Source organism: Pelodiscus sinensis, chromosome 11 (assembly GCF_052426305.1).
Source record: "Pelodiscus sinensis isolate ZL-2025 chromosome 11, ASM5242630v1, whole genome shotgun sequence".
In the NCBI taxonomy this organism is placed as follows: Eukaryota; Metazoa; Chordata; order Testudines; family Trionychidae; genus Pelodiscus; species Pelodiscus sinensis.
In genome coordinates, this window is record NC_143062.1 from 36194676 (window position 1) to 36221548 (window position 26873).

General features: G+C 44.5%; 1 protein-coding gene across 1 annotated transcript in view; it reads left to right on the top strand.

Moving 5' to 3' along the window:
* Positions 1 to 1681: 1681 nt before the first annotated feature.
* SUMF1 (sulfatase modifying factor 1) overlaps positions 1682 to 26873 on the top strand; it is an 82960-nt gene continuing 57768 nt past the window's right edge. The window contains exons 1-3 of the mRNA XM_006132799.3: positions 1682 to 1951; positions 18989 to 19162; positions 22035 to 22109. Of these exons, the coding sequence (XP_006132861.2) occupies positions 1721 to 1951; positions 18989 to 19162; positions 22035 to 22109 (480 nt within the window). The 5' untranslated portion in view covers positions 1682 to 1720. The remainder of the gene's footprint in view (positions 1952 to 18988; positions 19163 to 22034; positions 22110 to 26873) is intronic.

Consider the following 26873-nt stretch of genomic DNA (forward strand, 5'->3'; position numbering starts at 1 on the left):
GATAGTACTCATTACCCAATATCAGAATGTTAGTGCATTCTCCTATGAATTGTCATCCATTCAATCCAAAATATACTAACGAGTACTTTCCTAAGGAGAAGTTCTAAAGTCAGTTTCTTGTTTATTTTTCTCTATCAGATCTTATTAACTTTGCACACCTATAAAGATGGGTTTCTCCCTAACTAAGAACTCTACAAACTTACCCTAGGATCTGAAAAGTAAGCTCGGTTTTTTCATTTGTATAGTTACATCAATACATAGAGATTCTGCAGGCCAATTTTTACCATCAATGGCACCAGTGCAATATAGATCTGGGAATGGAATATAGTTCTGTTAGTGGACATCAGACTAGAACCCCACTTGCTCCCAAATAGCTGTTTTACTCTGTGATGCAGTAAAATTGAATTCTGGTTAGTAAAGGTAGTATATATTACTAAATACAGTCGATCTAGTAAACATAAAGTTGCTAGAAAGAAAGAAGCTTGTCATCCAAGGAGATATCGTGCCATTTACTTGTATACCACTTATTGTTTTTAAAGGCTGACAAATGGGCTAAATCTCATGATGATTTGGAATCCTCACTTCAGGATGATTATTCAGTCTAACACCAGACTAATTTGGACCCCCTTTCCTTTGGTATAAAGATAGTTAAATAATCAGCCATTGCATACCAAATACAGTCTGTGGCTTTTCCCATGGTTTCTTTGACAAAGATGTGTGGGAATTGAGTGAGTTGAAAGAAGATCATTTAAGTTAGGGATGGCTAGGAAATATATTTTTGTGAATCTAGACCCTTTTAATGTAATTTTGTTTATATTTCATTAAGAATGATAAGTATCTTAGATATTAGACAGCTGTATAAATCTAAACAATATGTACAGTTAATATATTCTAAGAGCAGGGCATGGGATATGATCTCTGCTTAAGTACAGGCCAGACTGCTTCATTTGAGTCTCACCATTAAAAGCTATTTTTAGAAAATAGAAAACTTCACACTGCAGAAAATCTAGTTAGGAGCTATTTTCAGACAGAGGCTTCAAAGTAGCAATGCCCCTCATTGAGGATGCTCTTGATCGCAATGTATGTTCATTATTCACCTTATGACTGATGTTCCCTACTGCTCCCTTCCAAAAAGAAAAGTCACATGCCTGTGCGAAGTGCAGGACGTGAAGACAGCCATGCTGAAGAGCTTACCTTTCCTAGCTCCACCAAGGTGCATGGAAGCTTTGCTGTTGATTTCATTAGGATCAGGGTCTAGACAGTAGTATAATTAGCATGGGTAAATTCAGTATGCACCCAAGGTTCGGGACTTATATTACAGCACTTTTGTTGGAGGGGCTCAAAACACTTTGCAGGCACCAACTGATTCAGAGACAGAAAGAGGTAGCATTGGTCCCATTTTACAGAGGGGGAAGCTGAGGCGGAGCGGAGGGGGGCGCCACAGGCCATACTGGTGATACAGGGGGCTAGGACCCCCTCATGCTGCGCTAAGCACTGAAGGATTACGGGGGCGAGGCTGAAACACCCCACCAATGGGCTGACTCGGTGGGGGGGGGGGGAGGGGAGCGTGTGGCTCCCTGAGCAAAGAGCAGCGCGCGGCCGCACTGGATCGCGCCGGGCCCGGCATCCCTAGTGCCCCTCCCGCGCGCCGCTCAGCGCTGTCTCTTTAAAGCCCGGGCAGGTCACCTGACGGCTCGCGTCGCGCGGCGCTCCAGCCAACATGGCTGCGCCCAGGGCAGGGTGCGCTGACCCGAGCGGCCGCCGCTGGGCTCTGGTGCTGGGCTCGGTTCTGTGCGCGCTGGCCGCGGCGGCTCGCGCCTCTTCTTCCAGCGCGGCGGAGGCCGCCAAGGGGCCGTGCGGCTGCAGCTCGGGCCGGGGGAGTAGCGGGGAGGCGGCGGCCCTGAGGTATTCCGCCCAGGCGAACGCCCCGGGGCCGGCTGTGCGCACACAGGTGGGCCATGCTTGCAGCTGTGGGGAGAGTGGAGGGGAGCCCGCTGAGCGGGAGGAGGCCTGAGCTAAGAGGGATGGCTGGAAAGAGGTTGCTGCCCGCTGGTCTGTCCAGGGGGTTTCCTCTTGATGGTCAGAGTCAGGGCACTTGTGCTCCTGGGCGTGTGGTGGTTTAGAAGGCAAGTGCTTTTGTAAATGGTTGGGTGCTTTTGGAAGTGTTTCCTATCATCTAAAATATATGGCCCGGAAAACCAAAATCATGGTATGCTGTCGAACTGTTACATCCTAGACTACGGTATGTGTCATAGATTAATATTGGGGACTCAGTAACTAGACTCGTGTGACAATTCATTCTTCAGTTTGTAACAGGGGTTTCCATATAAAACCTCCAAAACATTTTATGTTAGCACCGTGAGTGTTCTTCACTTGGTTGAGATCAAATGGCATGATGACAAGAGCTTCCATTTGATTTGATGCTGTATTGATTTTGAATTAACTGGGAGGTCTAGTGTAAACAGTGTGGGTAATGTGACTAGTTTAACAGAAATCTATCAGGGTGAATAATAGCATCCTAGGAAGTTTAGATTATGATTTCTATTGAAGGGTTAGAAAAAAGAATAGAAAAGCAATATGTAGTCTACGTGCCTTTGACTTAAATATTCAACTCAGCTGCAGTTGATTTATTTATAGTGGTAATTAGTTCCTGGAAAATGCAACTAAAACTGGAGGCTAGCAATGTATTTCTAAAGAAGGAAGTTCTTTAGTCTGGAAATTATTTAGTCTGGAACAAAGTATTCCATGTGAGTTGTATAAGAGATAAATGGGGAAAGTATGCTTACAGATGCGATGCAAATCAAGAGGCTCTGACTGGTGAAATTAATCAAGACATTCTAAAAACATGAAGAAGAATTCCTTATTTGTGTAGGTCATAGTCAGCTTGCTAAACTGGGTGTCGGGAGTAGTCAAAAGGTAAAGCAGCTTTGCAAAATTCTGAAATGTATATGTTCATATCAATGATTAGGGCCAGACCCTTAGATGCTGGAAAATAACATAACTTTATTGACTTCAGTAGACCTATGCTGATTTATGCTACTTGAGGATCTGGGTATTAACACTTACTCGACCTTTTTCACATACCTAACGTAAGTATCTGTCATAAGCTAGCAGTGGTCCATCTAGCTAATCATCCTGTCTTCTGACAGTGGATGGTGCCAGTTGTTTGAGTGGAAATGATCAATTACTTGAATGATCCAGTTTCTGGCGGACAGATATTTTGGGACACCCACAGTAGGGATGTCAACAAGTAGTTGACTAGACAATTAACCAATAAGCCTAGGCTTATTGGTTAATCTAGTCAAATACAGGCAGTCCCCGAGTTACACGGACCCGACTTACGTCGGATCAGCAGTTACGAACGGGGCTTTTCTCTCCCCGGAGGACGTGAGCGGCGAGACGCCCAGATGCGCCGCGGTCCTGCCGCCCGCGTCCTCCAGGGAGAGAAAAGCTGCCGCGGAGCACGCGGGCTCCCCCCAGCAGACCAGGGAGACGGGGAGCAAAGCCTCGGAGGATGCCGGCAGCGGGACAGCCGCGGCACGTCTGGGCTGTCCCGCTGCCTGCGTCCTCCGCGGCTTTGCTCTGTCTCTCCCTGGTCTGCTGGGGGAAGCCCCCCCCCCCCCCCCCCCAGCAGACCAGGGAGACATGGAGCAAAGCTGCGGAGGACGCAGGTGGGACCAGCCGGCGCATCTCGGCTGTCCTGCCACCTGCGTCTCCCTGGTCTGCTGGGGGGGAGGGGGCGCAGCTAGTGCGCCCTTGCCCCCCCCCCCCCCACCTGCAGCAGACCAGGCTTTTCTCGCCGATGATGCCTGGGGTAGAGCAGCTGGGGTGCTGCCGGGTTGGTCCTGCAGCACCACTCCTTGGCGCTACTGGACCAACCCGGCAGCACCCCAGCTGCTCTAACCCAGGCATCCCCAAGTCAGCCGCTGCTGAAACTGACCAGCGGCTGACTACAGGAAGTCTGAGGCAGAGCCAGAGGAGCGGCTCTGCAGCGCCCCAGCTGCTCTGTCCCAGGTGTCCAAATTCAGCCGCTGTTGAAACTGATCAGCGGCTGATTCCAGGAAGCCCAGGGCAGAGCAACTCTGCCTTGGGCTTCCTGTAGTCAGCCGCTGGTCAGTTTCAGCAGTGGCTGAATCTGGACGCCAGTTCCGACTTACATACAGATTCAACATAAGAACAAACCTACAGTCCCTATCTTGTACGTAACCCGGGGACTGCCTGTACTCAAATTACCCCCCTTCCCCCCCGCCTCTGTATCAAAGGCAGAGGGGATTGGGGGGGGGGGGAGAACAGGAGCCAATGCTGGGTGGGGAGCCATCTTAAAAGCCCCCCCCCCCCCCAAAACACTGTCTCCGCAGTGCTGCCTATCAGAGGCAGCAGTGGTGGTTGGGGGATAAGGGAGACTGCTGGGAAGCAGCCTTGGCCTATGGTGGGCCAAGGCTATCCCAACAGCAGCCCTTGTTCGCAGGGGCTGGACATAGACAGGGGCTGATGCCAGAGCAGCCTCTGCCCCCAGCCAACGTGGGCCACCGCCAACAGGGGCTACTGCACCCAGCGTGAGCTGGGACCAAGCAGTCCTTGCTCTCACCACTCTGGGTCTGCTGCAGCTCTGTGTGTTAAATGAAGTAAGAGCTTTTAGTACATGTATAATGCAGAGCAGTATTGGTCCTAGGTTGCACTGGTCTGGGAGCTACCCCTGCTGCAGCTATCCCTCCCTGCGCACCTGGCTCCTATTACATTTAAACTGCAGAGCCACAGCGGGGATAGGACCTGGACCAAAACAAGCTGGGACAGAGCACCTTGCCTTATCAATTAATTGTGTAGGCGATAAAGATTCTCAACTACACCAGGGGTCAGCAACCTTTCTGAAGTGGAATGCCAAGATTTAATCCTCCAGCCCTGGTCTGTGCTGCTCTCCCAGGGGAGAGGGGCTCTCTCTGCTGTGGGCCTGTGGACTATCTGGGTCAATGCAGACCTTTCCGCAGACTACTGGTTGCTAATGGAAGCTCACCATTAATTACATAATTATTACCATGCCATTTTGCTAGTGCTGCAGCTGGGGAGAATGATTTGCTTTAAATGATTCAACAGATGAAGGGTTTTAACTCTCATTGGCAAGTCAGCATGTTGTGGCTGGAATTTCCCCACTGACTCAGTGATTAGAGCAAGCCACTAACAGGGCACTGGGCTGGGGAATGGGAGGGTCTGGACCCCCCTGCTGGGGGATGTAAACCTTTCCCCTATTTATTGCCCCTTAAATAAATTCTGACAATTGGGACTATTGAATGGTGTTGCCCTGCCAATGGGGGCTAGATATAGATTCTGACCAGGGGACTACAGGGAAGGAATACCCAGGCTTCGGTGTGTGAGATTAGAGACACTGCCTGGGGAGAAAGGGGGCAAATATAAGCATGACAGGTGCAAAATGGGCACTCTCATCCCACCCTGGATGGGGTCTTCACCTCAGCCGTGTGACAGAGTTTGTTGCATAAAGAAACCAGGCCATTTTTTCATCAGCTATCTCTTTTTTGTAATCTGCTTATTCTTATCATAAACTTATCTATGATTGTTGCTGGATGATGGAGGCGTTTTTTCTTTCTGCTACAGATGATATACTGTGGCTGAGACCTATATGATGTGACTGAAACACTACCATTGGCAGATAACTCTAATAGATAGAAAATGATAGTGATCTTGAAGGTGGATAGTCTTCAGAATGTTGAGGATGGGTTCTGCTAAACAAAATAAGTCAATGCAGTTATTTAATTATATTGCCATACTGCTCATTTAGTATTACTCATTGCATTCACTGGCACTCAGTACTACTTTAAAGGTGAAATTGAAAAAGGAAGATTGATCTATTTTTCACTATTGATCACAACTGCATAAAAATGATAGTACCATAGAGTAACAACTACCTTTTTTGTTCAATAATGTGAATTCAAGAATAGTAGAGAAGGAAGATAAGCAGTCCTTAAAGAAGTATGAACTACAAAAATTACCCACCTGAAGATCCTGCTTGTTCAGACCTGTTCCTTTCATCTTTTTCAACCTAGTTTCCTCCTGAGAAGGAACACTTCTCATGATGTTGCATTTGGGCAACCAAGGTATTACATTTCTTTGTTTGACTTCTTCATTTTGCATGCGTGCTTCTCTTAACCAAAGGTAGAGGAATTTCATTAAAATATTTCCAAGCTGGGTCTCTTCTACAGTCTGCTGCCACTATAGGTTTTCCCTTCCATAGCATGGTAGATCTCCAATCAATGAAGGCTACACTCAGAAAGACCTCAAGACTTCTGGAATATGCTGCTCAAACAGTTGCACTTTTGTTTCTGTTGCCTGTCCCTCCCTTCTCACATGTATTTCCAGACTTCTTCTCCTTGTCCAGATCTATTAAACCCCCCCAATAATCTCCTATGCATTGAACTTTTTGGAACTTTGCACTTTGAGAGTGTGTCTACACTGCACTGTAACTTGAAATAAGATACGCAATTTTCATAGCTCTAATTGCGTATCTTATTTCAATACTGTTTTGAAATAGCTTATTTTGTCATTTGCACCAAATTTTTAAACGTCCCTTACTCCTTGTAAAATGAGGCTTACAGGGACTTTGGAATAGCAAGCCTGAAATAACAGGCTTGCTGTGAAGAGGCAGGTTAGCTATTTTGACATACTCTGATTATTTCCCGATTCCAGTGAGGAAATAAAAAATCTGGTTTAAATGTTAAAACACATATTTTTAACTTTTATAAAATAACTGTTTTTTAGCCTCCTCCGCCCCTTGAATAGATGAATGGGCAAAGCAAAACTTATTGTCAGTATGGATAGCATCTAAATCTGATATGCAACTGATGAGGAAAAAAGACGAGTTCACTCTCCATCATTCCTACATATTGGGAAGTCAAGCTATACATTTTTTTAGTAGGGGAATATTTTGGTGGCTGTTTCCTTGGAAGTGCTGAGCTAAAAACAGAAGAGAATGGGGGAAATAAGCTGTTTTCTCACATCACCCAAGAACAGTATTTAAGAAATACACAATGTCCAAAGGGGACTATCATCGCTTAAACAATCCCCCAGGATAGTTTAAAAAAAATGAAGGCCACAGCCCTATTGTACAGTTATAAAAGCTCAGTTAGGCACTCTTAACAAAATGCAAGGGATCTAAAAGTATCCCACAAGGCAGTAGGAGGGATGATAATCCCATTGACTACACATGCCTCTCTCCCCCCACCCCCTTGCCTGGCTGCTTCTGCGAGATGGAGGCTGGTCCCTGTAGGAAGCAGGCTTAAAAGCTGGATCCACCTCCGCAATGCCCCCTCCCCATGTTGCTGTTTCTAATAGAGGCAGCAGCGTGATGGGTGAGGGGAGCAGGTGGGAGGAGCCATGCTTCCCCCGCGCGCACACACTGCCTCCCACAGAGGCAGCAGGAGGTGAGAGGTAGGAACCTGTGTTTGGAGAGACACAGGTTTATTGTGTGCCCCCTGAGCACCTGCTATGTGGAGCCACCTGTCTGCCCCCCTGCTTCTGCCTCTGAGGCAGCATTGTGAGGGGGTGCAAGGAGGTTGGGCCCCCTGTGGACAGTGGCTGCTCCTGTGGTAACCTTACCTGCTCCTGCTGCCCCCCCAAGTTCCCCATGCTGCTGCTTCTGATAGGGGTAGCAGCACAGAGGGGTGGGTGGGCAGGCAGCTCTATGGATCTGGTGCTTAGGGGAAGCTGACTTTTAAAATAGCTCCCCTTGTGAACTAGGTCCTGCCTGCCAACCCGTGCTGCCTCTTCTGATGGACCCCCCTGCTGCCGCCTCTTTGGAAGTGGGACTCGGAGTGCACTGGCTGACAGCCCCATCTCTGGGGACTATCGAATAATCATGTAATCACTAATATTTGATGTGGTTACTTGATTATTCAGTTACTTCATATCTAACATCCCTAGTGCTCTTGGGGCCTGAGGAATAGTTGGTATCCTCCTTCTGTCAGCAGATGGTAGTTTCTAAGTAGGGCTGTAAAGAGATAACTGGTCAACTGATTACCCAGTAAGCATTGCCGTAGTGGTATGGTTACCAGAGTAACTGGTTATCCGGCGCCCAGTCCGAACAGCCCTGCAGGGCCCATCATGCTGCGCCACAGGCTGCTGCTCCAGCAGTCCCTGCCCATGCCACACTGTGGTGGGCTGGTAACCAGTTAAGCATTTATTTTAACTGGTTAACATTTTAAACAGGATCTAACATCCCTACTTCTAAGGGAGTTTGTTCCTCTGATCCATCTTAGTCACATGTATGATGGGAAGGGATCAGTGCCCCACTTCTACAATGGGGACTAGTTTGCAGGTGAATTTGGTATATGGTGCATATTCTCAGATGTCTGCCCAACCCTTCAACAAATTTGGTCTCAGGATGCTCTTATTCTTGAGGACAAGAAGTTGCATGCACCATTTATGTGCATATGTTGCTTGGCCAGAAAACAAGTATTGGTACAGGTTGAACCTCTGTAATCCAGCACCCTAGGGACCTGACCACTTCCGAACGAGAGAATTTTCCAGACCACAGGAGGTAAATATTCTCTAGCAGCATTACCTACACTTCTACTGCTTACTGGGCTGTTAGAGGACATTTTGGGTGCATCCGCACTGCACTGTTCTTCGAAATAAGATACGCAATTTGAGCTACGCAAATTGCGTATCTTATTTCGATGCTATTTTGAAATAGCTTATTTTGTCATTTGCCGCTGTCTATGTACCACCAAATTTCAAAATAAAGCGTTATTCTGAAATGTCCCTTACTTCTTGTAGAATGAGATTTACAGGGACATCGGAATAGTGAGCCTGGAATAATGGGCTTGCTCTGAAGACATGGGCTAGGTATTTCGTGATACTCGTTATCCTGAAATAACATTGCAGTGTAGACGTAGCCTCAGGGATAAATTAGATCTAAATAACAGCACAGATCACTGAGTGGCTGTAAATGAACTTTATGGGACTGAGAAACGTGGCCACACCCATGAAAAGTGGATGTCTAACTAAAATCATTCAGGACAATGAGTATTTCCAGACCAAAGTGCTGTGGACTAGAGAGGTTCAACCTGTACATGCTATGCTCAGTGCAATTTACTAGTTCCTCCTCGCTAGGGGTGTCAAAAGTTATTCATCAGTTAATTGGAGGGGTACTCCTGCGCCGCAACCCATGCAGCAGGACCACTGGGTAACTGGTAAAACAACTCATTTAACCAGTTAACTATTCTGGGTGGTGGTTACATCCCTACTCCTCACCTTGATTGATCCGATGTTGGACATCTGCTTCCATATTTACTTTGGGATGCTTCCTTGCATTGGTTATGCTAAACTGGGTCTTAATTTTTGTTAGAAGCTAAGATTTTTATTAGTTATTAAAGGAACAGAGTTCTTGAATACATTAACTAATTTTAGGATCCTGTTTCCCTTCAGTTCTGAACACCTCCACGCTCACTGTCAGTCAGTGCTTCTCCGTTCAAATAGATACAAAGGAGGCCATTTGTCACTTTGACACTATCACCTACAATCAGAAGATTATTGTATTACAAAACAGCTTGTTTGAGCCATGAAATGAGTGCTGTTGGCATAATTAGAATGTGCACTCCAGATGTTCCAAGTTTGGCACTGGACTTGGAGGACATGGTTGCTGTCTGCAGTGCGTAGTGCATAGATAAGTGAGTGCGTGCATGATATGCAAGTGTTGGGTTCCAAAGGAAGACTTCTTAAAGGCCATATCAGAGTCTGAATTGATAACAGAGTATCTATCAAAATTCTTCAGATTGTGGGATGATGTAATCATTGAGCTGGAAAGTAAAAGGCTTTGTTTTCATGTACTGATAACTGACTAGCAAGCTCAAAATCTGTGACTTCCCACCCTGCTCAAAGCACTCTTTTTAGCTTCAGTGAGTCAGCAAGAGATTGGAAGGTAGGCAGTTACATAGCGCTGATCGTGTCTCATTGTGGCATTCTTTAAGTCCCCAGGAAACTTAGGGATAACTTATCAGAAACTTACTTGTAGTGAGACAAGTGCAAAAACCCTGATGGCTCTTGAGTTAAAGATGATTCGTAAGCCCTTTCCTGTAAGATCAATTTCAAATTTAGTCAGCTTATTTTTCAGCAAACTGTAGTTTTTGTTGTTGTTGTTTTAATTTCAGATGCTCTGTCAGCTTTGAGTTCCCCTTGTGTGGTGTGTGGTTTTACAACCACTTCTGTGTCATAAATGACAGTAAAGTTACTGTAAAGAAACTCAAACAAAAGCAGAAATCTATTGTAGAGAAGGGGAACAATGAAGCTGGCTGGGCTGTTAAAGTAAACTAAAAAATAAAGAAGTAGGAGTTAGACAGGGAGCACAAACTCCTCCATTGCGCCATAATGTGTACAAAGAGTTATACCTGGTAACATCACTGTGAGATAACAGTACTAAGGCCAGAACTCTGCAGAAACTGAAGACCACTGATTTTCAGTATTCTTTGCTGCATGTTGCATCAGCCTGTATGCCCAGGTAAGCTTCTGTCAGACACAGGTACCCATGTACATTACAGGTGAAAACCCATCTGATAGCTTCCTTTATGTGTTTTGTTTACAGTAACAATTATCCTTGTGATGAAGGTCATGCTGCAGGATGGATAGCCTAATAAATGCAACAGCAGCTATTCAGTGTTTTTATACATATATATACAATCATTATTTATCCTGAGAAACAGTTAAGAACGTGGCATACACTTTGCGTCTAATTTATAATGATGGGTATTTGGGGCAAGAGATTCTTTATCTAAAGTGTAAAACTTCCCACACTTAAAATCCAGTGGACTTTTCTCCATCTGAGTGTAGTTCTAACTCAACTCCTTTAAAAGTGTGGCTTACTTATACAGGTCTCAGTAACTAACTGTCTCTGAGAACGAGCATCTCTGTCCTTTGCCCTTTGATAACTCTTAGCAGTTTTGATTCCCTCATGATTTAGACTTCAGTCTGCATGTTTCAAGACGATACACTTCCTGCTAGATTCTGGTGAGTTCTGTTAGCTTACATTTTTTTTGTTCTGTAATTTTCTTTCCTAGTTATGGGACTTACATATAAGTGATCAAAGGATGGGGTCCAAGCCTCTCTTGATCACTTGCAGATGTAAGAAAAACCATACTTTTCGCCTTGACTGGGTAGGAGTCAGGTGGGTGAGTACTGTGGAAATCAGCCCTCAACATCCGCTTGCCTACTTCTGCCATAGAAGTTAATTGAGGAGGGGAATGGTGCTTAGGAGTAGGAAGGGAGCAAAGGCAGTGTTTCTCTTGAGGCACTTTGGAATATCATGGAATGAGGAAGGTGTCTGCATACAGACTGGAAAGAAGGGTTGCTTTTTTAAGTTAGTCACCTGATGCCAACTGTTACAGTTAGTTTTGCTAGTGGGTTATTAATCTGAGCTGCAACTCCCCATTCCAGCCATGGTTTCTGAGGCATCACCACCAATGGTGTATATAGAAAAATATCCAGTGGCACCTCTGGATGCCGTAGAGTATGCTTATTAAGTTTGCAGATGATACCAAGCGAGGAGGGGTTGCAACTGCTCTTGAGGACAGGGTCATAATTCAAAATGATCTGGACAAACTGGAAAAATAGTCTGAGGTAAATAGGATGAAGTTTAATAAGGACAAATGCAAAGTACTCCACTTAGGAAGGAACAATCCATTTCACACATACAGAATGGGAAGTGACTGTCTAGGAAAGAGTACTACAAAAAGGAAACTAGGGGTCATAATGGACCACAAGCTAAATATGAGTCAACAGTGTGACACTGTTGCAAAAAAAGCATGATTCTGGGATATATCAACAGGAGTGTTGTGAGCAAGACATGAGAAATCATTTTTCTGCTCTACTCTGTGTTGATTAGGCCTCAATTGGAGTATTGTGTCCAGTTCTGGGCATCACATTTCAAGAAAGAGGTGGAGAAATTGGAGAAGGTCCAGAGAAGAGCAACAAGAATGATGAAATGTCTAGAAAATGAGTTATGAGGGAAGGCTGAAGAAATTGGGCTTGTTTAGTTTGGAAAAGAGAAGACTGAGAGGGTATTTTAAACTGTGTCATAGGGAGAGGGGGGGATTGTTCTCCTTGGCCTTTGAGAATAGGACGAAGCAATGGGCTTAAACTGCAGCAAGGGAGGTTTAGGTTGGTCATTAAGAAAAACTTCCTGTCAGTGTGCCTAGGGAGATTGGTGGAATCACCATTACTGGAGATATTGGAGAGCGGGTGTCAGGGATGTTCCTCATTCTGGCACTCTGAGTGAAGAAGGTGAGGACCCACAAAAGAGCTTAAAATTCTTGCCTCTACAGGCACTGGTTACAAAAAAACTTCCCCAACCCTCCACTCCCCCGAATCACAATACACAGATTTTGGGGAATTACTGCCTCCAAGTGCTCTTCTGTCCCCAAAAAAACAGGGGTAAACACTTGAAACCCCCCTCCCCTGGGCACCCCAAGCTCTTTTGCCCCAAAAGAGACAGAAAAGAGAAAAACAAGCTTCAGTCTCTGGTAGCTGATCCCACAATTAGAGGCGTGCAGATACACAGACAGACCTGTCAGGACACAAGAATCAAATCATCACCCGTTTAAAAAAAAAAGTGATTTTTTTTTGTATTAAAAAATAAGAGAAACTTGATAAACCATACTTCATTGCTAGATGTTACACAGCAACTAAGGAAAACACATTAAAACATAAGAAGTCTCTGGGCACAATGCAAGGTAGTAAATGGGGAGGGGAGGCGAGGCATAGCTTCACATAGAGCAGTTCAAACCAAACCACAAAATAAAGAAAAATTACCCTGAATGCAGCAGGATTAATTTCTCCCTTTACTTACACTTTTCTCTTTGTTCAGTCCACTCCCATGCCCCAAATTCCTTGGAGACATTGTTCCTGCCTGTATTTAATTCATTCTGTGTGTCTCAGCTCCTGGTTTCTCTCTCCCACGCAAACCAGGCAAGGATATTCTATACAATTCAAATTTCAACCCTCTATCTTGATTGGTTCTCCTGGCCCACTGGCCAACACCTTTGCTAGCTACCTGAGTTTAACCCTTTTGTCACAAGGTGCTGGTCAGCACTCCTATCCATTACAGCAGGTTAGATCATCTATCAGGGATGATATAGATGGTGCTTGGTCCTGCCATGAGGGCAGAGGACTGGACTTGATGGTCTCTCGAGGTCCCTTCCAGTTCTAGTATTCTAAGATTTAAACCTATCTATCCAGATCTGATTGGCTGATGCTTGAGCCAAAACATTAGCTCAACCCTGACTTAAAAAAACCTTTTAAAATGTGATTTTTTTAAAAAAACTACATTGTGCTTTTAAAAATAAGCTGTTTAAAATGTGAAATTGGAAGCTGCTTTTACCCTTAATCATTTAAATAGAGAGCATCTCAAATGTTAAAGAGTTAAAAAGGATGTGTTTTAACTGCGTACAGGATTGGAGAGAAACATTTTAATTCTTGAGACATTTTAGGCTGTATAAATGTCAAATTCCTGCACTGAATTAAGTATTTGCAATAAGAATCCCCGTAATTGAAGATTTTTAATAGCCAGTTGGATAAATACACATCAGGGAAGGTCTACTTGGCTCTGCCTCAGTGTAGGAGGACGGACTTGACTTGAGCCAGCCCTACAGTTCTATGGCTATTACCAGTCTCTACAGTGGAGCAAATGGTGATGCTTACAATATTCCAGTTATCAGTAATGTCAGTTTCTGTAGTACGTAAAACTTACTAATTATTTCTGGTTTCAGTTTAATGTAGCAGGTGCAGCAATGGGGAGGGATAGCTCGGTGGTTTGAGCGTTGGCCTGCTAAACCCGGGGTGGTGAGTTTAATATTTGAGGGGTCCATTTTAGGGATCTGGGGCAGGGATGGTACTTGGTCCTGCTGTGAGGGCAGGGGACTGGACTTGATGACCATTCAAGGTCCCTTCCAGTTCTATGAGATGGTATGGTAATATTCATGTGGATTAGTTGACAGATGGATGTTGGAGGGAGGGGCCAAAAAAAGCAGGAAATCCTGTTTTCCTCATACGATCTGTGAGCATAAACCAAGGGGAGAAAAGGGGATCTTCCAATGCTAGAAACTTGAACATGGGAGCAGATTTTAGGAGGTGAATGAGCAGGGCTGGCTACAGACTTCACTAGGTCCTGGGCAATTTGGTGTATGTGGGGAGTAGGGGAGGGGCTTGGCTCTGGACTCCTTGGAAGGGGGTGGAGGCAGCCAGCCCTCCGAGTCACACCTTCCGCAGCTAGCTACTGGTGCCAGCAATGATTAAAAGGGCCTGGGGCTCTGGCTGCTGGGCAACTGCTCACAGCTCCCCCATTTGGTAGCCCTTGAATGAGAGTTGACATCATTGGGAGCTAGGCAACTAACTGACCTACACATTCTTGAAAATTCCAGTAAGCACCCATCTGCGCTGCTTTGGTCTCTAAATACTTGGGACAGTTTGGGTCATGGTGAGCAGAAACAATCCATCATATACTAATGACAATGAATACTGTCTTTGGTTATAATACATTAGTTTTAAATCAAAAATACGTTTTGATTTTCCCTCTGTATGCAGAATATTTAAGTCTTTGAATGAATACAAAACTAACTTAAAATGTTGGCTTTGTACATTTGTAATATAATTTCGCTTTCTATCTAAATACCACTTGACACAAATCTCTTAAATTATCTAATGGATTTAAAAATGCATCATTCACTATTTTCTAACATAATAAAAAGTAAAAATGGAGGATCTGAATGTAACTGCATCTATAAATGTTTAGTTTATCGTGTTGGTTAGCAAAAAAAATACACTTAGTTTGGAAATCATATTTCATATTAACTTCAGCTAGGAGAAGCTGCGTTCTCCACTGGCAACTGTTTCAGGAAGTGTTAGAAGTATGTGCAGAGCAACAAAAGCATTTGGAAAGCTGTGTTCATATTCTTTTTTCACAAATATTCCAGAACAGCCTTTGGAGTTGGTCCTGCTGAAATGTATCTTAAAAGGGCTTTCAGTTCATCACCTAAATCATTCACATCAATATCGCTCATGTCATCATGTGTCAACACTGTCTCTGGTGCCCTGCATTGCTTGTGTAGGTCGTCTTCAGGTATAGTGAGGAGTTTTGGAATATCCTACAACATCCCAAATATACTGCTGTGTTCCTTGAGCTGCATGAAACGTTCTTCAACTGACTTGCACAATCTAGCACCTGGTTAAAGAATTCAACTTTGAATTGTTGTTTTGGGGTCTCTTATGGGATTATCCCGTGCCTCGTAATCAAAATGTCATCTTTGGTGACTCTTGAATGGGTGGAAAAATAGCTTCAATGTGAAGTTCCTCTGCCAACTTCTGTGCACTCTTCAGAATGTTTTTGAAATCCCTCATCTGACCGATAAGACTGTGGGTATAACTTGCTTTGTCCAGTTGATCCATTGCTCCAGATATATCAAGGTCAACACCTTGGAGTCTTTTGCTTACAACATTTATTTCAAACAGTATGTCATGCCACAACACTAAGCCATACAGAAATGTGAAGTTACGTATGTTTCTGATTATTTCATTTCCCTCTGCCACTGTTCTCCCACAAACAGTTCCTGTCATAGCATTACCCTCCATAATGGCAACTATGGCATCATGTGTCATCTTTGGTGTTTGATAGGCTTTATCGCCACCACTTGACTTTCCCATCGTGTGGCTTTCAGTGTCTGAGGAAGTTCCCAGATGTTGCTTCAAAATTTGCCATTGATGCAGAGAAAAATTACATTAAAACATTCAGCAGCCTCACTAGAAGTTGATGCTGCATCACTGACCACCAAATTCAATGAATGAGAACTGCATGGGATTAAAAAAAAGCTTGAGTGTTTAACTCTTGGATTCGTGTCTGCACTCCTCTGTTCTTTCCTCTCATGTTGGTACCATTATCGTAGTCTTGACCTCTCATGTCAGCTATTAGAATTCCCATATCTTCCAGCTTTTTAAGAAGCACATTTGTCATACCAACTCGTGTAGTATCATCAATGTCAATAAATTCTAGAAAATGCTCTCTGACCGTCACCATTGCAGGGACATTTTCACTAGGTTCTGTTATTAAACACACCATTAAAGTCACTTGTTCTGTATGGTTGATGTCAAGTGTGCAGTCCAGAATAACAGAGTAATATCTTGCTGACTTCAGATCTGCCACAATCTTTTGTTTGACTTTTGTTGCCAGTAACTGTGTGATCTCATTTTGAATTGTTTTTCCAAGGTAGTGGTGTATGTATGTTTCTTGGGTGGTGACTCTTCTTGGATGCTCCTGATAGCAACATCAGACTTAGCCATCAGCTCCACACTTTTAAGGAAGTTTCCATTGTTTGGCACATACAGCTAATCTGAAGTGCCACCAGTGCTAGGTTTTGGGTTGCAAGCATTCTCACAATGGCAATGGGCCTTTTCAGAGCATTTTGCCAGTAAAGAAACTTTGATGCAATCTTCTCTTGATACTGATCATCTATAGTGGCCTGTAACCTTAGTCTCATCTCAAGCTCTTTCCACTTATGGAATGCTCTCTGGTGATTTGCTGCCTTCTCATGGCATGCCAGATTTCTAGCCAGATTTTTCCAGTCATTTGTTCCTGTAGAACCCAATGTGGCTGGAACATTAGACTGGAAGAGTTTCCAACAAAAACAGTATGCAGCATTCTGGGTTTTTGAGTACATAAGCCATGGCCTCTCCACTTTGTCACTATTGGGGATTTCACGCCAGTAATGTGTTGGATGGAAACTTCTATTTTCATTGTCTTTGGGGAACATGAAGTTTTTCACTTGCCATGGCCCATGCAGTACAAGGAAGTCCCTCAGACTACTGCTCAAGTGGGTCCACAGTCCTGGATCATCTAGATTTAAGGAACTAAACTCAGCAGCAGCTGTTTCTTGCGCCTTCACCACACTCTTCTCTGACCTACACTTTTCTTCAGGAATGTGCATGGTGACATCTGTATCTTCATCTCAAATGGATGCCGCAGTAGCTGCCAGGTCACCTGTACTCTGACTAACTAGAAGATCAGGCATCTCCTCACCTCTCACATCCTCACTGGGGCCTGAAGGCTCATCATGAACATTTGTGTTTATGTATCTCAGGAGAGCTCCTTCCTGCTTAGATAGAAAAGCTTCTTTTTGCTTGCTTGCTTTTTTCTGAATGCTGCCCCAGAGGGGCGTTTTCTGCTTTCACTCATGACTTCTATTCTGTGCCAGCTATAGTGGCTCTCAACACTCAGCTGAAGGGGGTAAATAAGCAGGCTGGTAGCAGGGCCTGAGTGAGGGAAAATATCAACATCTTAAGGGCCTAACTGGCTCCTACTACTTGAGTTGACTGCCTGTTCTCCTCAAGTGGGTTCAGGAAGCTCCCTGAGAAGCTGGTGTTAATCAGTCCAGGCTCCTGGGAGTGCTAGAGAGGCTCCTCCTCCTCCTCTCTCTCTACAGCTCCTGCTGCTTTCTGTTATTCCCTCTCACCTTTTCTCCTGCCTGCCTGTTATGTCTCTTGTGCCCTCCTTTCTCCAGCACAGCACTCCACCATGTCTGTTCATCTAGAGCAGAGATAATACATATGCCCCAGCAGCAGGCACAATTTTCTACATTCTGGGTCCTAGTGGCGCCTCCCTTCCCTCCCCCAGGTCTGGCACCTGAGGTGGCCGCTGCAGTTCGCCTCATGGTAAGGCCAGCCCTGGCACTTTATAGGCTAACAAAACATGTAGATGGTATCATGGGCTTTCATGGGCACAGCCCACTTCTTCAGATGACCAGAGTGGTGGATGTCTTGAAATCATGATGAAAATCAGGTCTCCAGTCTCACCCCTTAATGACGTCTTAAGGCTTGTATGATGAGGAGCATGTATCCCCTGCTAGAGCAAATCAGAGTGTTACTTGGCTTCAGGGGGTGTTATTGACCTAGCAGTGTCATTTGCCAGTTGGAACAAAAGAGGTCTTCCCTTCTCCCAGCCCCAAACTCAACAAGCAGGTATTCAAACAGGAAAGGTGGCTCTTAGAGGGAAGGGAAGAGGATTCTTGTTTTAGCTTCAGGGGGATCCCAGCTAAGAGCCTTCCAGAATCTGGTTGAGGAAATTCTGGGAGCAGCCTGCTTTTCATTGGCTGAGGGCTGCATGCTGCTTGAAGGGTCTCTTGTTAATTTGACAGACGGACTGGAGCCTGCCAGGAGATTGGCAATGGACTCTTTGCATGGATACACAGCTGTAGGAAGTCTGGGTGCGTCTTCCCTAAAAACAGACTGAAGCCATAAGAAGTCTTTATAACTGGTCACAGAGTTGTTGCATTCCTTCATGCCATTATGTCTTTACTTCCTGAGCCTGACGCTACAACACCAGACCAGTCTTGTACAGTGTGAAATGTTAACTTGCCATATACCTTTTGATGCACTGTTGAGATGCGGGTGCTGATGCTACCTGAGGGAGTGATGGAATATTGTATATCAGTTCATAAATAAAATCCCAAATGCAAACAGGTATGCTGTGGTTTGTTCTCAAAAGAACACTTTGCAGCTTCATTATCTCCATGCTGTCTGTCTACATGTCAAGTTTCCTTTCTGTACCAGATGGAAAAGTCATGATTTTTTTGTGTGTGTGCAATGAACAAGATGTAATTTGCATTGATTGCTTCATGTGCGAAAAGGAGACACCGTGACAGATGGCATCCATCTCTCCATTTGCAGATAGGTCTGGACCTAAGCAGTGGTCTGAATTCCCTAGGTACTTTGAGGGGTGGATTGAGAACTGCATTTTTCATCTTGAAACCATCTCAATTTACTTCACTTTGAAACCTAGAATCTTCCAGATATTATAATTGTTAGTTAATGTATAATAGCCGTGAAGATAGCATTGTTCAAGTTGATGTTGACTCTCATTCCTCCAGCCTGATGGAAAAACAAGGATAAACTGTAACTTAAAAATGAACACAGTTGTTTTCTGTCCTGTTTGTTTCTATTGCAGATGGCCCTTATTCCAAAAGGAATATTCACAATGGGTACTGATGAACCTGAAATAAAGCAAGATGGGGAATGGCCTGCTAGAAAAGTCCATGTTAACCAGTTCTATATGGATCGGTACGAGGTCAGCAATGTGGAGTTCGAAAAATTTGTAAATGCCACTGGCTATGTTACAGAGGTAAGAGGAAAACTATTGTACCTTCTACAATAGCTGTAGAACTCAGAGAACTCTCCTAGGAAATTTAGGCTTAAATCTTTCCCCAAAGGAGGTCACATAAATTCTGCTTGAAGGCTTACAGGCCCTGGAAACAAATATATTATACCCAGATTGCTGGCAAGCAATCAGCAGTGAAACACCTGTTGCTTTTAGCCGCCTCTTGATGGGAAGGGGACCACAAAAGGGTCCCTCGACCCCTGCAAATGCCTCTTCTACAGTATTTAGTTAGTTTCACTGAGAAAATAATCTTAAAATGGAATGGACCGCAGACAGCATGTGCTGAAGACCTTGGCACAAGCTCATGCTTCATGTGGCTCAGTTTTCATAATTGGTCTAATACTTCTGAAGTATATGGGGTGCTGTATTTCTGGCAGGGCTGCCAGCATGTGGGGGGCCAAGTGAGCAGTTGCCCTGGGCTGCTCCTGTTTAAAAAGACTTGGGGCTCTGGGCCGCTGTTGCTACTGCGGCAGCAGTGGTGGCTGAAACCCAAAGCGGTGTTGATGAGGGGCTGCCCCTTCTGCATGAGGCTCTGCTCCTTCTGGGGGGCCAGGAGCCAAACCCTGCACATTGCCCTGGCTGTAAGCCTCTGAATTCAGACAGGTTTTCTTTAGTTTAGCAAAGCAGTGAAGACTCAGGGTGATAACTAGCTACCTTTTCATAGTAGTGTGTATTGCTATAGTTAGGCTAATGTAGCAAGGCAACCTCCTGTATTATGTTCTGTGCTGGTACGGGTTAGCCTAGCAAGACATGCTGCTACTAACCCTGCTTTGTACTGGTGTTGGTCATCGGCATAAGTTTGGACCAGAGTAGCTACATCAGGACCTGTCCATGGTATATAGAGGCCCTGATTGAAATGGCTAATTGCATGCTTTTTAAAAAACACTTTGATGTGTTTAAGATACAGTCCTCCCAATGGTGAGACTGTCAAAGATACTGCAGGCTGGCCAAACACAGCTGCTTTCTAGCAATCTGGGCATTACAAGTTTTTGTAACTGTAAATTTTTATTCTAAAGAAGAAGTTGTAGCTCTGTGCATGTTGTAAGTAAATATAGGCTAAGAAAGTATATCCTAAGGCTTTGTCATCTTAGATCAGTCTCCCAATAAAGGAGTGTAGCCCACTCTGGAGACCCAGATTTTTCCTGTTCAGAAGCTGTGGTAATATGCCTGATGTGGTTTCTGTAGTACATTTAAGCCATCTAGCCAACTTCAAGTTACTAGTAATGATTCAGGCCTGAGACGAGGTCTGCTCTTGGAATCATAATATTATTGGCAAACTGGCTCAGGTTTGGATGGCAAGAATCCTTCTACCCTTCCTCTTCTGTAAAGTTCAGGCAGAGGACTGCTCTTGTATCAGAGGAACCAGTTTGTATTTGTTGGTGCTGTAATTGAGAGAGTCACTTAATCCACTTAAGTTTCGACCCGGGATCTTCATTGCAAACAACTTCAGGAATGTGACTTAATACACTCCTATACCTACTATATTATCTTGTGGGATGAAATCCTGTTTCTGGCTGTGTGTGATGTTCGGTTCTTCGCCCTGGCATGAGGCCACTTTGTATGCTGGATTTGGAAAAATATACTTAGAGCTAGAGTAAACAGCACTGAACCCACAGGCTCTTGAGAAGCACCTGAGTGCTTGTCTGCATCACTGATTTCTCAGGCAAACAGAATACTCAATTAGTTGTTTGTTTTCCAGCCAAAGGTTACTTGGGCTCCACTAGTGATTTTCTGTTTATGTACAAGATGCAGTCTTCAGGTGCTCATAAATCCAGTTAAATCAAAGCTAACTTTTTTTCAACAAACGAAGAAACTAGTCCTTAGTGAAGAGCTCTGTCAAGATCAGGCATTCTTGTTCTAGTTCTGTCCAACCAAAAAAAATGGATGGGAAAGGGATTGAGGCAGGAAGAGGGATATTTTTCCCCTTCCCTATTGCTACAGTCAAATGACTGAAGGGATTTTGTCCGAATTCTACACAGTCTAGATTTAGAGTGATGAATGTTCAGGAATCTTCAATCCTAAAATTGCCTCTTTCTGAAAGTTGTTAATATGTGAAAACAAGGTTACAATGGAAATAGTTTCACAACTTGATTATAATGGATACATCTGGGGGTCCTGCTTTGATGGACTCAAGCAATGAAGTAGAAACATTCACTGGCTACCAGTAACCTGTTCTGCTGTGTCCCAACCTAGGTATTAAAATACTTTCTGCTGTGCTGAAATACTTCTTCTCCTGTTGTGAGTCAGTGAAATGGGCTAATGCCTCTTGTTTTTTCCTCCGGAAAGTGAGAGTGGTTTTTTAGAATGTTAAGATAAATGGTTAAATGTAATAGTTCTCTGTGACTTTTGTAACCATATATTAAGATGTGGAGCCAGTGAGCGATGAGAATGAATAAACCCATGCCACTTACTTTGGAAGTCATACTAAAAGTAAAGGCAATTTAATGAAATAGATTCCCTCTATTAATATTGCGTATTGCTTTTTAAAAGCAATTCAGGACAGTTAAAAACATTTCCAATCAATAGATGTAGAAATGTTTGCAGACATTCTTACGGATACCATCTATTCCATAACTTGAGTCAATCTGCGCTTTTTCTCAATGACTGTTAAAGAACAATGGTATCCCTGGGTAATTTGGCCTTTCATCCTCTGTACTTCTGATCGGTATATTGTTTGCTTTAAAACAAACTTAGAATTCCTATTGGGATTAAATTAAATCTATTATCTCCTTAATGGCCTCACTTGCTGCTTTCTTAAGATGGCGTTATAGGAGTAAAACACTTACAATGTACTCTCACAATCAGCTTGAATTCTGTTTTTTTTCCCCCCTTCTAGGCAGAGAAATTTGGAGACTCGTTTGTGTTTGAGGGTATGTTGAGCGAACAAGTGAAGACAGACATCCAGCAGGCTGTGAGTAATGGGCTTTTATAACTGGTAGAGAGTCAGATTAGTAACCACAAAGAGGGATGCTTTAATACTTGAGGCAATAGCATTAAGCTGTGCTGTGTACCCTAATCCATTTATAGGAATATTGGGCTCTGCAGTGAGGATTTGGATTTCAGTCAGACAAAAAGTAGAATAATAGGCTTTGAGGGTTAGGTAGTGGAGGGTTAATGTGCTGCTCTTACACCGCCAGTGACCTAGGCTTCAAATTGAGAATAAGTGACTCCTTAAAAAATGCATGTGGTTTGATTTCCAATTCAAGCTTTCCATAAGGATGTGAAGGACTAGTCGCTTCTCCCCTGCCCCTTACTACCTCTATCAGAAAGAGGCAGCAATGGTGGGGGGAAAGAGGAGGGGGTACTTCAAAGTGGCAGCGCCACGTGGAATCTTGGCCAGACCCCAGGCTCCACGCACCACTGCCGCTTTGAAATGCCGCATGCAGCCTGGGGCCAGCTGGGGTGTCCCCAAGCTTCCCACAGGGTTTTAAAGCAACAGTACCGCATGGAGCCTAGGAGTCCCCAGCTAATCCCGGGCTCCGTGGGACACTACCGCTTTGAAATGTCGCAAAGAGCCTGACGCTGGGCTCCTCACAGTTTTTCAAAGTGGCAGTGCTGCATGGAGCCTGGCATCAGCAGGGAGTCCCCCAATGACCCTGGGCTCCACGTGGTGCTTTTGCCTTTGAAGTGTAGCAATAGTGTAGCTGTTGCTACACTTCCAAGGTGAAGGTGCCCTATAGACTAATCAAATAGTTGATGCAAAATGCATTGACTATTTGATCAGGCCATTACTCGCAATTTGACATCCCTAGCTTCCCCTGCACTCCGATCAAGACGAGCCTAGGTCTGGACTAAATAGTGACTAATGTCAAGATTAGAGCATTGCGATTTGTTTCTATTGTGGTCGTATCTACAATCCCAGTCATGGCACAGAGCGCCATTGCGCTAGACATGGTACAAGTAACAAAAAAGGGGGTTCCTGCCCCAAAGAGATTGCAAACCTAATATATTACAGTAGCTGCTCACGCTGTGCTTGGCTTGAGCCCAATTTACCAAGAATAAAATAGATTGGAGAGAAGTCTAAACTTTGATTGAAGTAAATGGTTAAAAATTAATCCACATATGTGAAGTAGGTCTTCCTATGATAACAAGCCTCTTTCTAGATGAAGTAGAGGCATATGTGGTAGTCATCGGGAATGTCAATGGGAGCTCTTGGTTGTCTGTTCCTAATTCTGCTGTGAATAAATCATTTCACTTTTTGGGGGCCTCAGTTTGCCCACTTGTACAACCTTTCTTTTTTGCTTAAAGTGGAGTAGTTTCTCTCCTAGCTTAGCGCTAAGAGAAACAAAGTCAGGCGAGCCAAAAGACTAGCTGGACCTTTGAGCAAGGTCAGGGAGGGCGTCCCCACACTCCTGGGAGGGGCAGGGGCTTTGGTGGAAGGAGCGGGGCTACTTGCATCGTGTGCCCATGCCCTCTCCCCATCTGGAGTGTGCTACTGCCACTCAGGGCTTTGCAGCATGCCATGTGGTGTTCCATCAGCAATATAAAGGGCTCGGGGTCTGGTTGCCAGCAGCGGCAGCCAGGAGCACTGGGTCCCTATGTATCACTGGGCAGCTGCCCCTTTTGCCCGACCCCTACTGTCGGCAGGCCTAGGCAGAGCATTGTTTCTCTTAAACATTTGCGTAGGGTACCACTTGTGAGGGTTTTAGGTCTTTCTTTGGCAGACTGTTGAAGACATGAAGTTGATACATTTTAACACCTAATTGCTTAACGTTTGCAGCAGTGATTCATCTAACAAAGTGCATAGTGTGCCTCTACATAGCGCTACAGAAATGGTAACACTAGGAAAAATTAAGAACTGCGGACTTTTAATTACCGCGCAAAGAAACAAGACTTGTAAACAGAAGGGGGAAGGGAGAGCTTATGAGGCTTTTTCTGCCATCGTTTGCAAACTCCATCTCCTGGCACGTGTGAATCTGATGGGTTGCAAATGGCATAACAGCCTTTTGTTTCCTCGTTCGTGACAGTAAAGGGTAGCGTATGCTTTTTGTTAACTCATACAAGGAAAGAAATATGATTGGGGTAGAGCTGTGAGGCATCTTCCGTGCCATCATATTACATTTTAATGAAGTTTAAAAAAAGACAAAATACCTAAAGCTTCCAGTACGTAAGTAATTATGTGTATGCAGATGCTGAAGGTGGAAGAAATGTTGTAACTGGGTCCCAGTTGGGATTATTTATGTGCCTGGAAATGTAAAAGTTGGCAAGGAAGTTCCAGATCTGAGTGAAATTCACACTGGTTGCCTAGTGCTGTGTTGCAGAAAGCTGCAGAACAGCTTGTAGTTTAAAAAACAAACAAGCAAACCCCATACTATAGTATTTTCAAGTGGGTGTTCTTTCTAGCCTTGCCTTGGATTTTTTTATAAACCAATACTGTATATGGGGAAGCCACTTGCTTTAATGTTGTCTCAAACTGTGGAGTATTGGCTATCATGCTAAAGGGAAAGAGCTGGCATGGAGCCCAAACTGGTCTTCTCTGCCGCTTCTCGACACAGATTTTCCGTATTTGGTTAGAGTAACTTTTAGAGGATTGTCCTTTTGTTATTCAGTATTTATTATTAGGATGTCTTCTAAGTCACTGGCATGTGGAACATCCTTGGGTTAGGCATGGAAAAAGATATTACACTGATTACATTGGCAAACTGCCCAGGAGAGCAGTGACTGGTCTTCCTTGTGGTTTGGCATTTTTTTAAGCCTGCTGTTGATAATTTAGACAAAAGTATGCCCTAAAATATGTGCGATCTGGAGGGGAGGGGGGGAAGAAAAGCAACTTTTGATCTCTTCTTCTCCCCAGCTTTCAAATCAGTTTCATAGAATGGAATCTAGATTTAAACAAGTGATTTCTATTTGCATGGAAATCAAGAAATCCTGATCACAATGGAGAATATAGTAGTAATGACAGTGACTTGCTGTTAGTATGATAATGACTAGGGATGTAAAATCGCATTTAATTAGCTAACCGGTTAAATGTTCGGTTTAAATGGGGGTGGCCAGGCTGGAGCAGCCCCCATGTTTAACTGGTAAACTAATTTTACATTCCTACTGCCTACCAGGAGATCAGGGGGTGGTCTGATGGGTCAGATATAGACAGTGGGCTGTAGTTTGCCCCCCACCCTCCCCTGTGCTACAGAGAGCCCTTGCCATCAAACTGAAACGGAAGCTTGGAATGAACATAGAGCACTGGTCATTATTAGCAGCACAATACTAGATCTAAATGGACTCTGACCTGATCCACTAAAGCAGAGTCTAGTTTTTGTTTGTATGAGTTCAGATTTCTGTGGTCTTACAAACCCTGTGGCAGCGAAAGTGGGAGGTGCATTTAGTGAGAAAAATGTTCAGGAAGATAAGTTCTTGTGGCAGTATTGGTATTGCATTAAAGACTTAAATGAGACTCAAGTTAAATGTCAAACTCAATGCTGTTTGACTGTCTAACATGGAGAGGTTATTTGCCTAATTTAGGATCAAGGAATCCAAAAGATAAGGACTTGGGAAGAAAGCAGATAATCCTCATAATTTGGAGCAAGTGGCCTTGTGCTAAAGCAGCGTTTCCCAAAGTGTGGTCCGCGGTCCAGTACCAGTCCTTAGGAAAAAAAAAATAGCGGTCCTCAGAAAAATTTTCACGCACAATTCTTGGGGGAGAGCCCACCACCGCAGTGTCTCTGCCAGGCATGCTCCTGGGTAGCGGGGCTAGATCTGGCAGGCGCTAGGACCCAGGGAGAAGGCTGGGCGCCATGCGCACCGACGCAGAACACCCGGCACCGGACACAAGTGGAGGAGGCAGAGCCGGCTGATAAAGCTGCCGGGATTGGGGCAGGAGGGGCGGGGGGCTGAAACAACCTGCCGGACAGGTAGGGCCAGTGACATGCCGCAAGGCAGGCTGTGGCCCGCGGTTTCACCCACGAACACAGGTGCAACTGGGGGAGAGGACACAGGGCTACTCACCTGATCTCCAGGGCCCATGTGAGCTGAGTCACTCAGCAGGCCTGAGATGGACCTTCTGACCTTACCGGTCCCAAACAGGGGGTGAAGTGGGGTCGGGGAAACCACTCAGGGCAGTCAACCGGGCCTGCTCCCTGTTGACACTGGAGGCTTTGGGAGGACCAGAAACAATTTATTTGCATATTTATCATTTGCTTAATGAATACGCAAATAAATGTTACTGGTCTTCCAAAAGCTTGTGAATGGGTTTACTGGTCCCCATTATCAAAAAGATTGGGAACCACTGTGCTAAAGGATAGCTCATATTTTAAAAAGGCAGTGCTCGAAAAAATACTTGGAGTTCAGAAATGGCTAAGATGACTTGGCAAAAGCTAGTGAACCAAATCAGAAGGTGGGATAACTTAGTACAGGCAGTCCCCGGGTTACGTACAAGATAGGGACCGTAGGTTTGTTCTTAAGTTAAATTTGTATGTAAGTCGGAACTGGTACATATTTTGTGGGGGGACGGGGAGTTGGAGTTAGGTGGAAAAGACCCTGTTTCTCATACAACTTCCTTAGGGTACGTCTAGACTACATGCCTCTGTCGCCAGAGGCATGTAGATTAGGCTACCAGACATACTAAAATGAAGTGGCGATTTAAATAATCGCCGCTTCATTTAATTTACATGGCTGCTGCGCTGAGCCGACAAACAGCTGATCAGCTTTTTGTTGGCTCAGCGCGATAGTCTGGACGTGC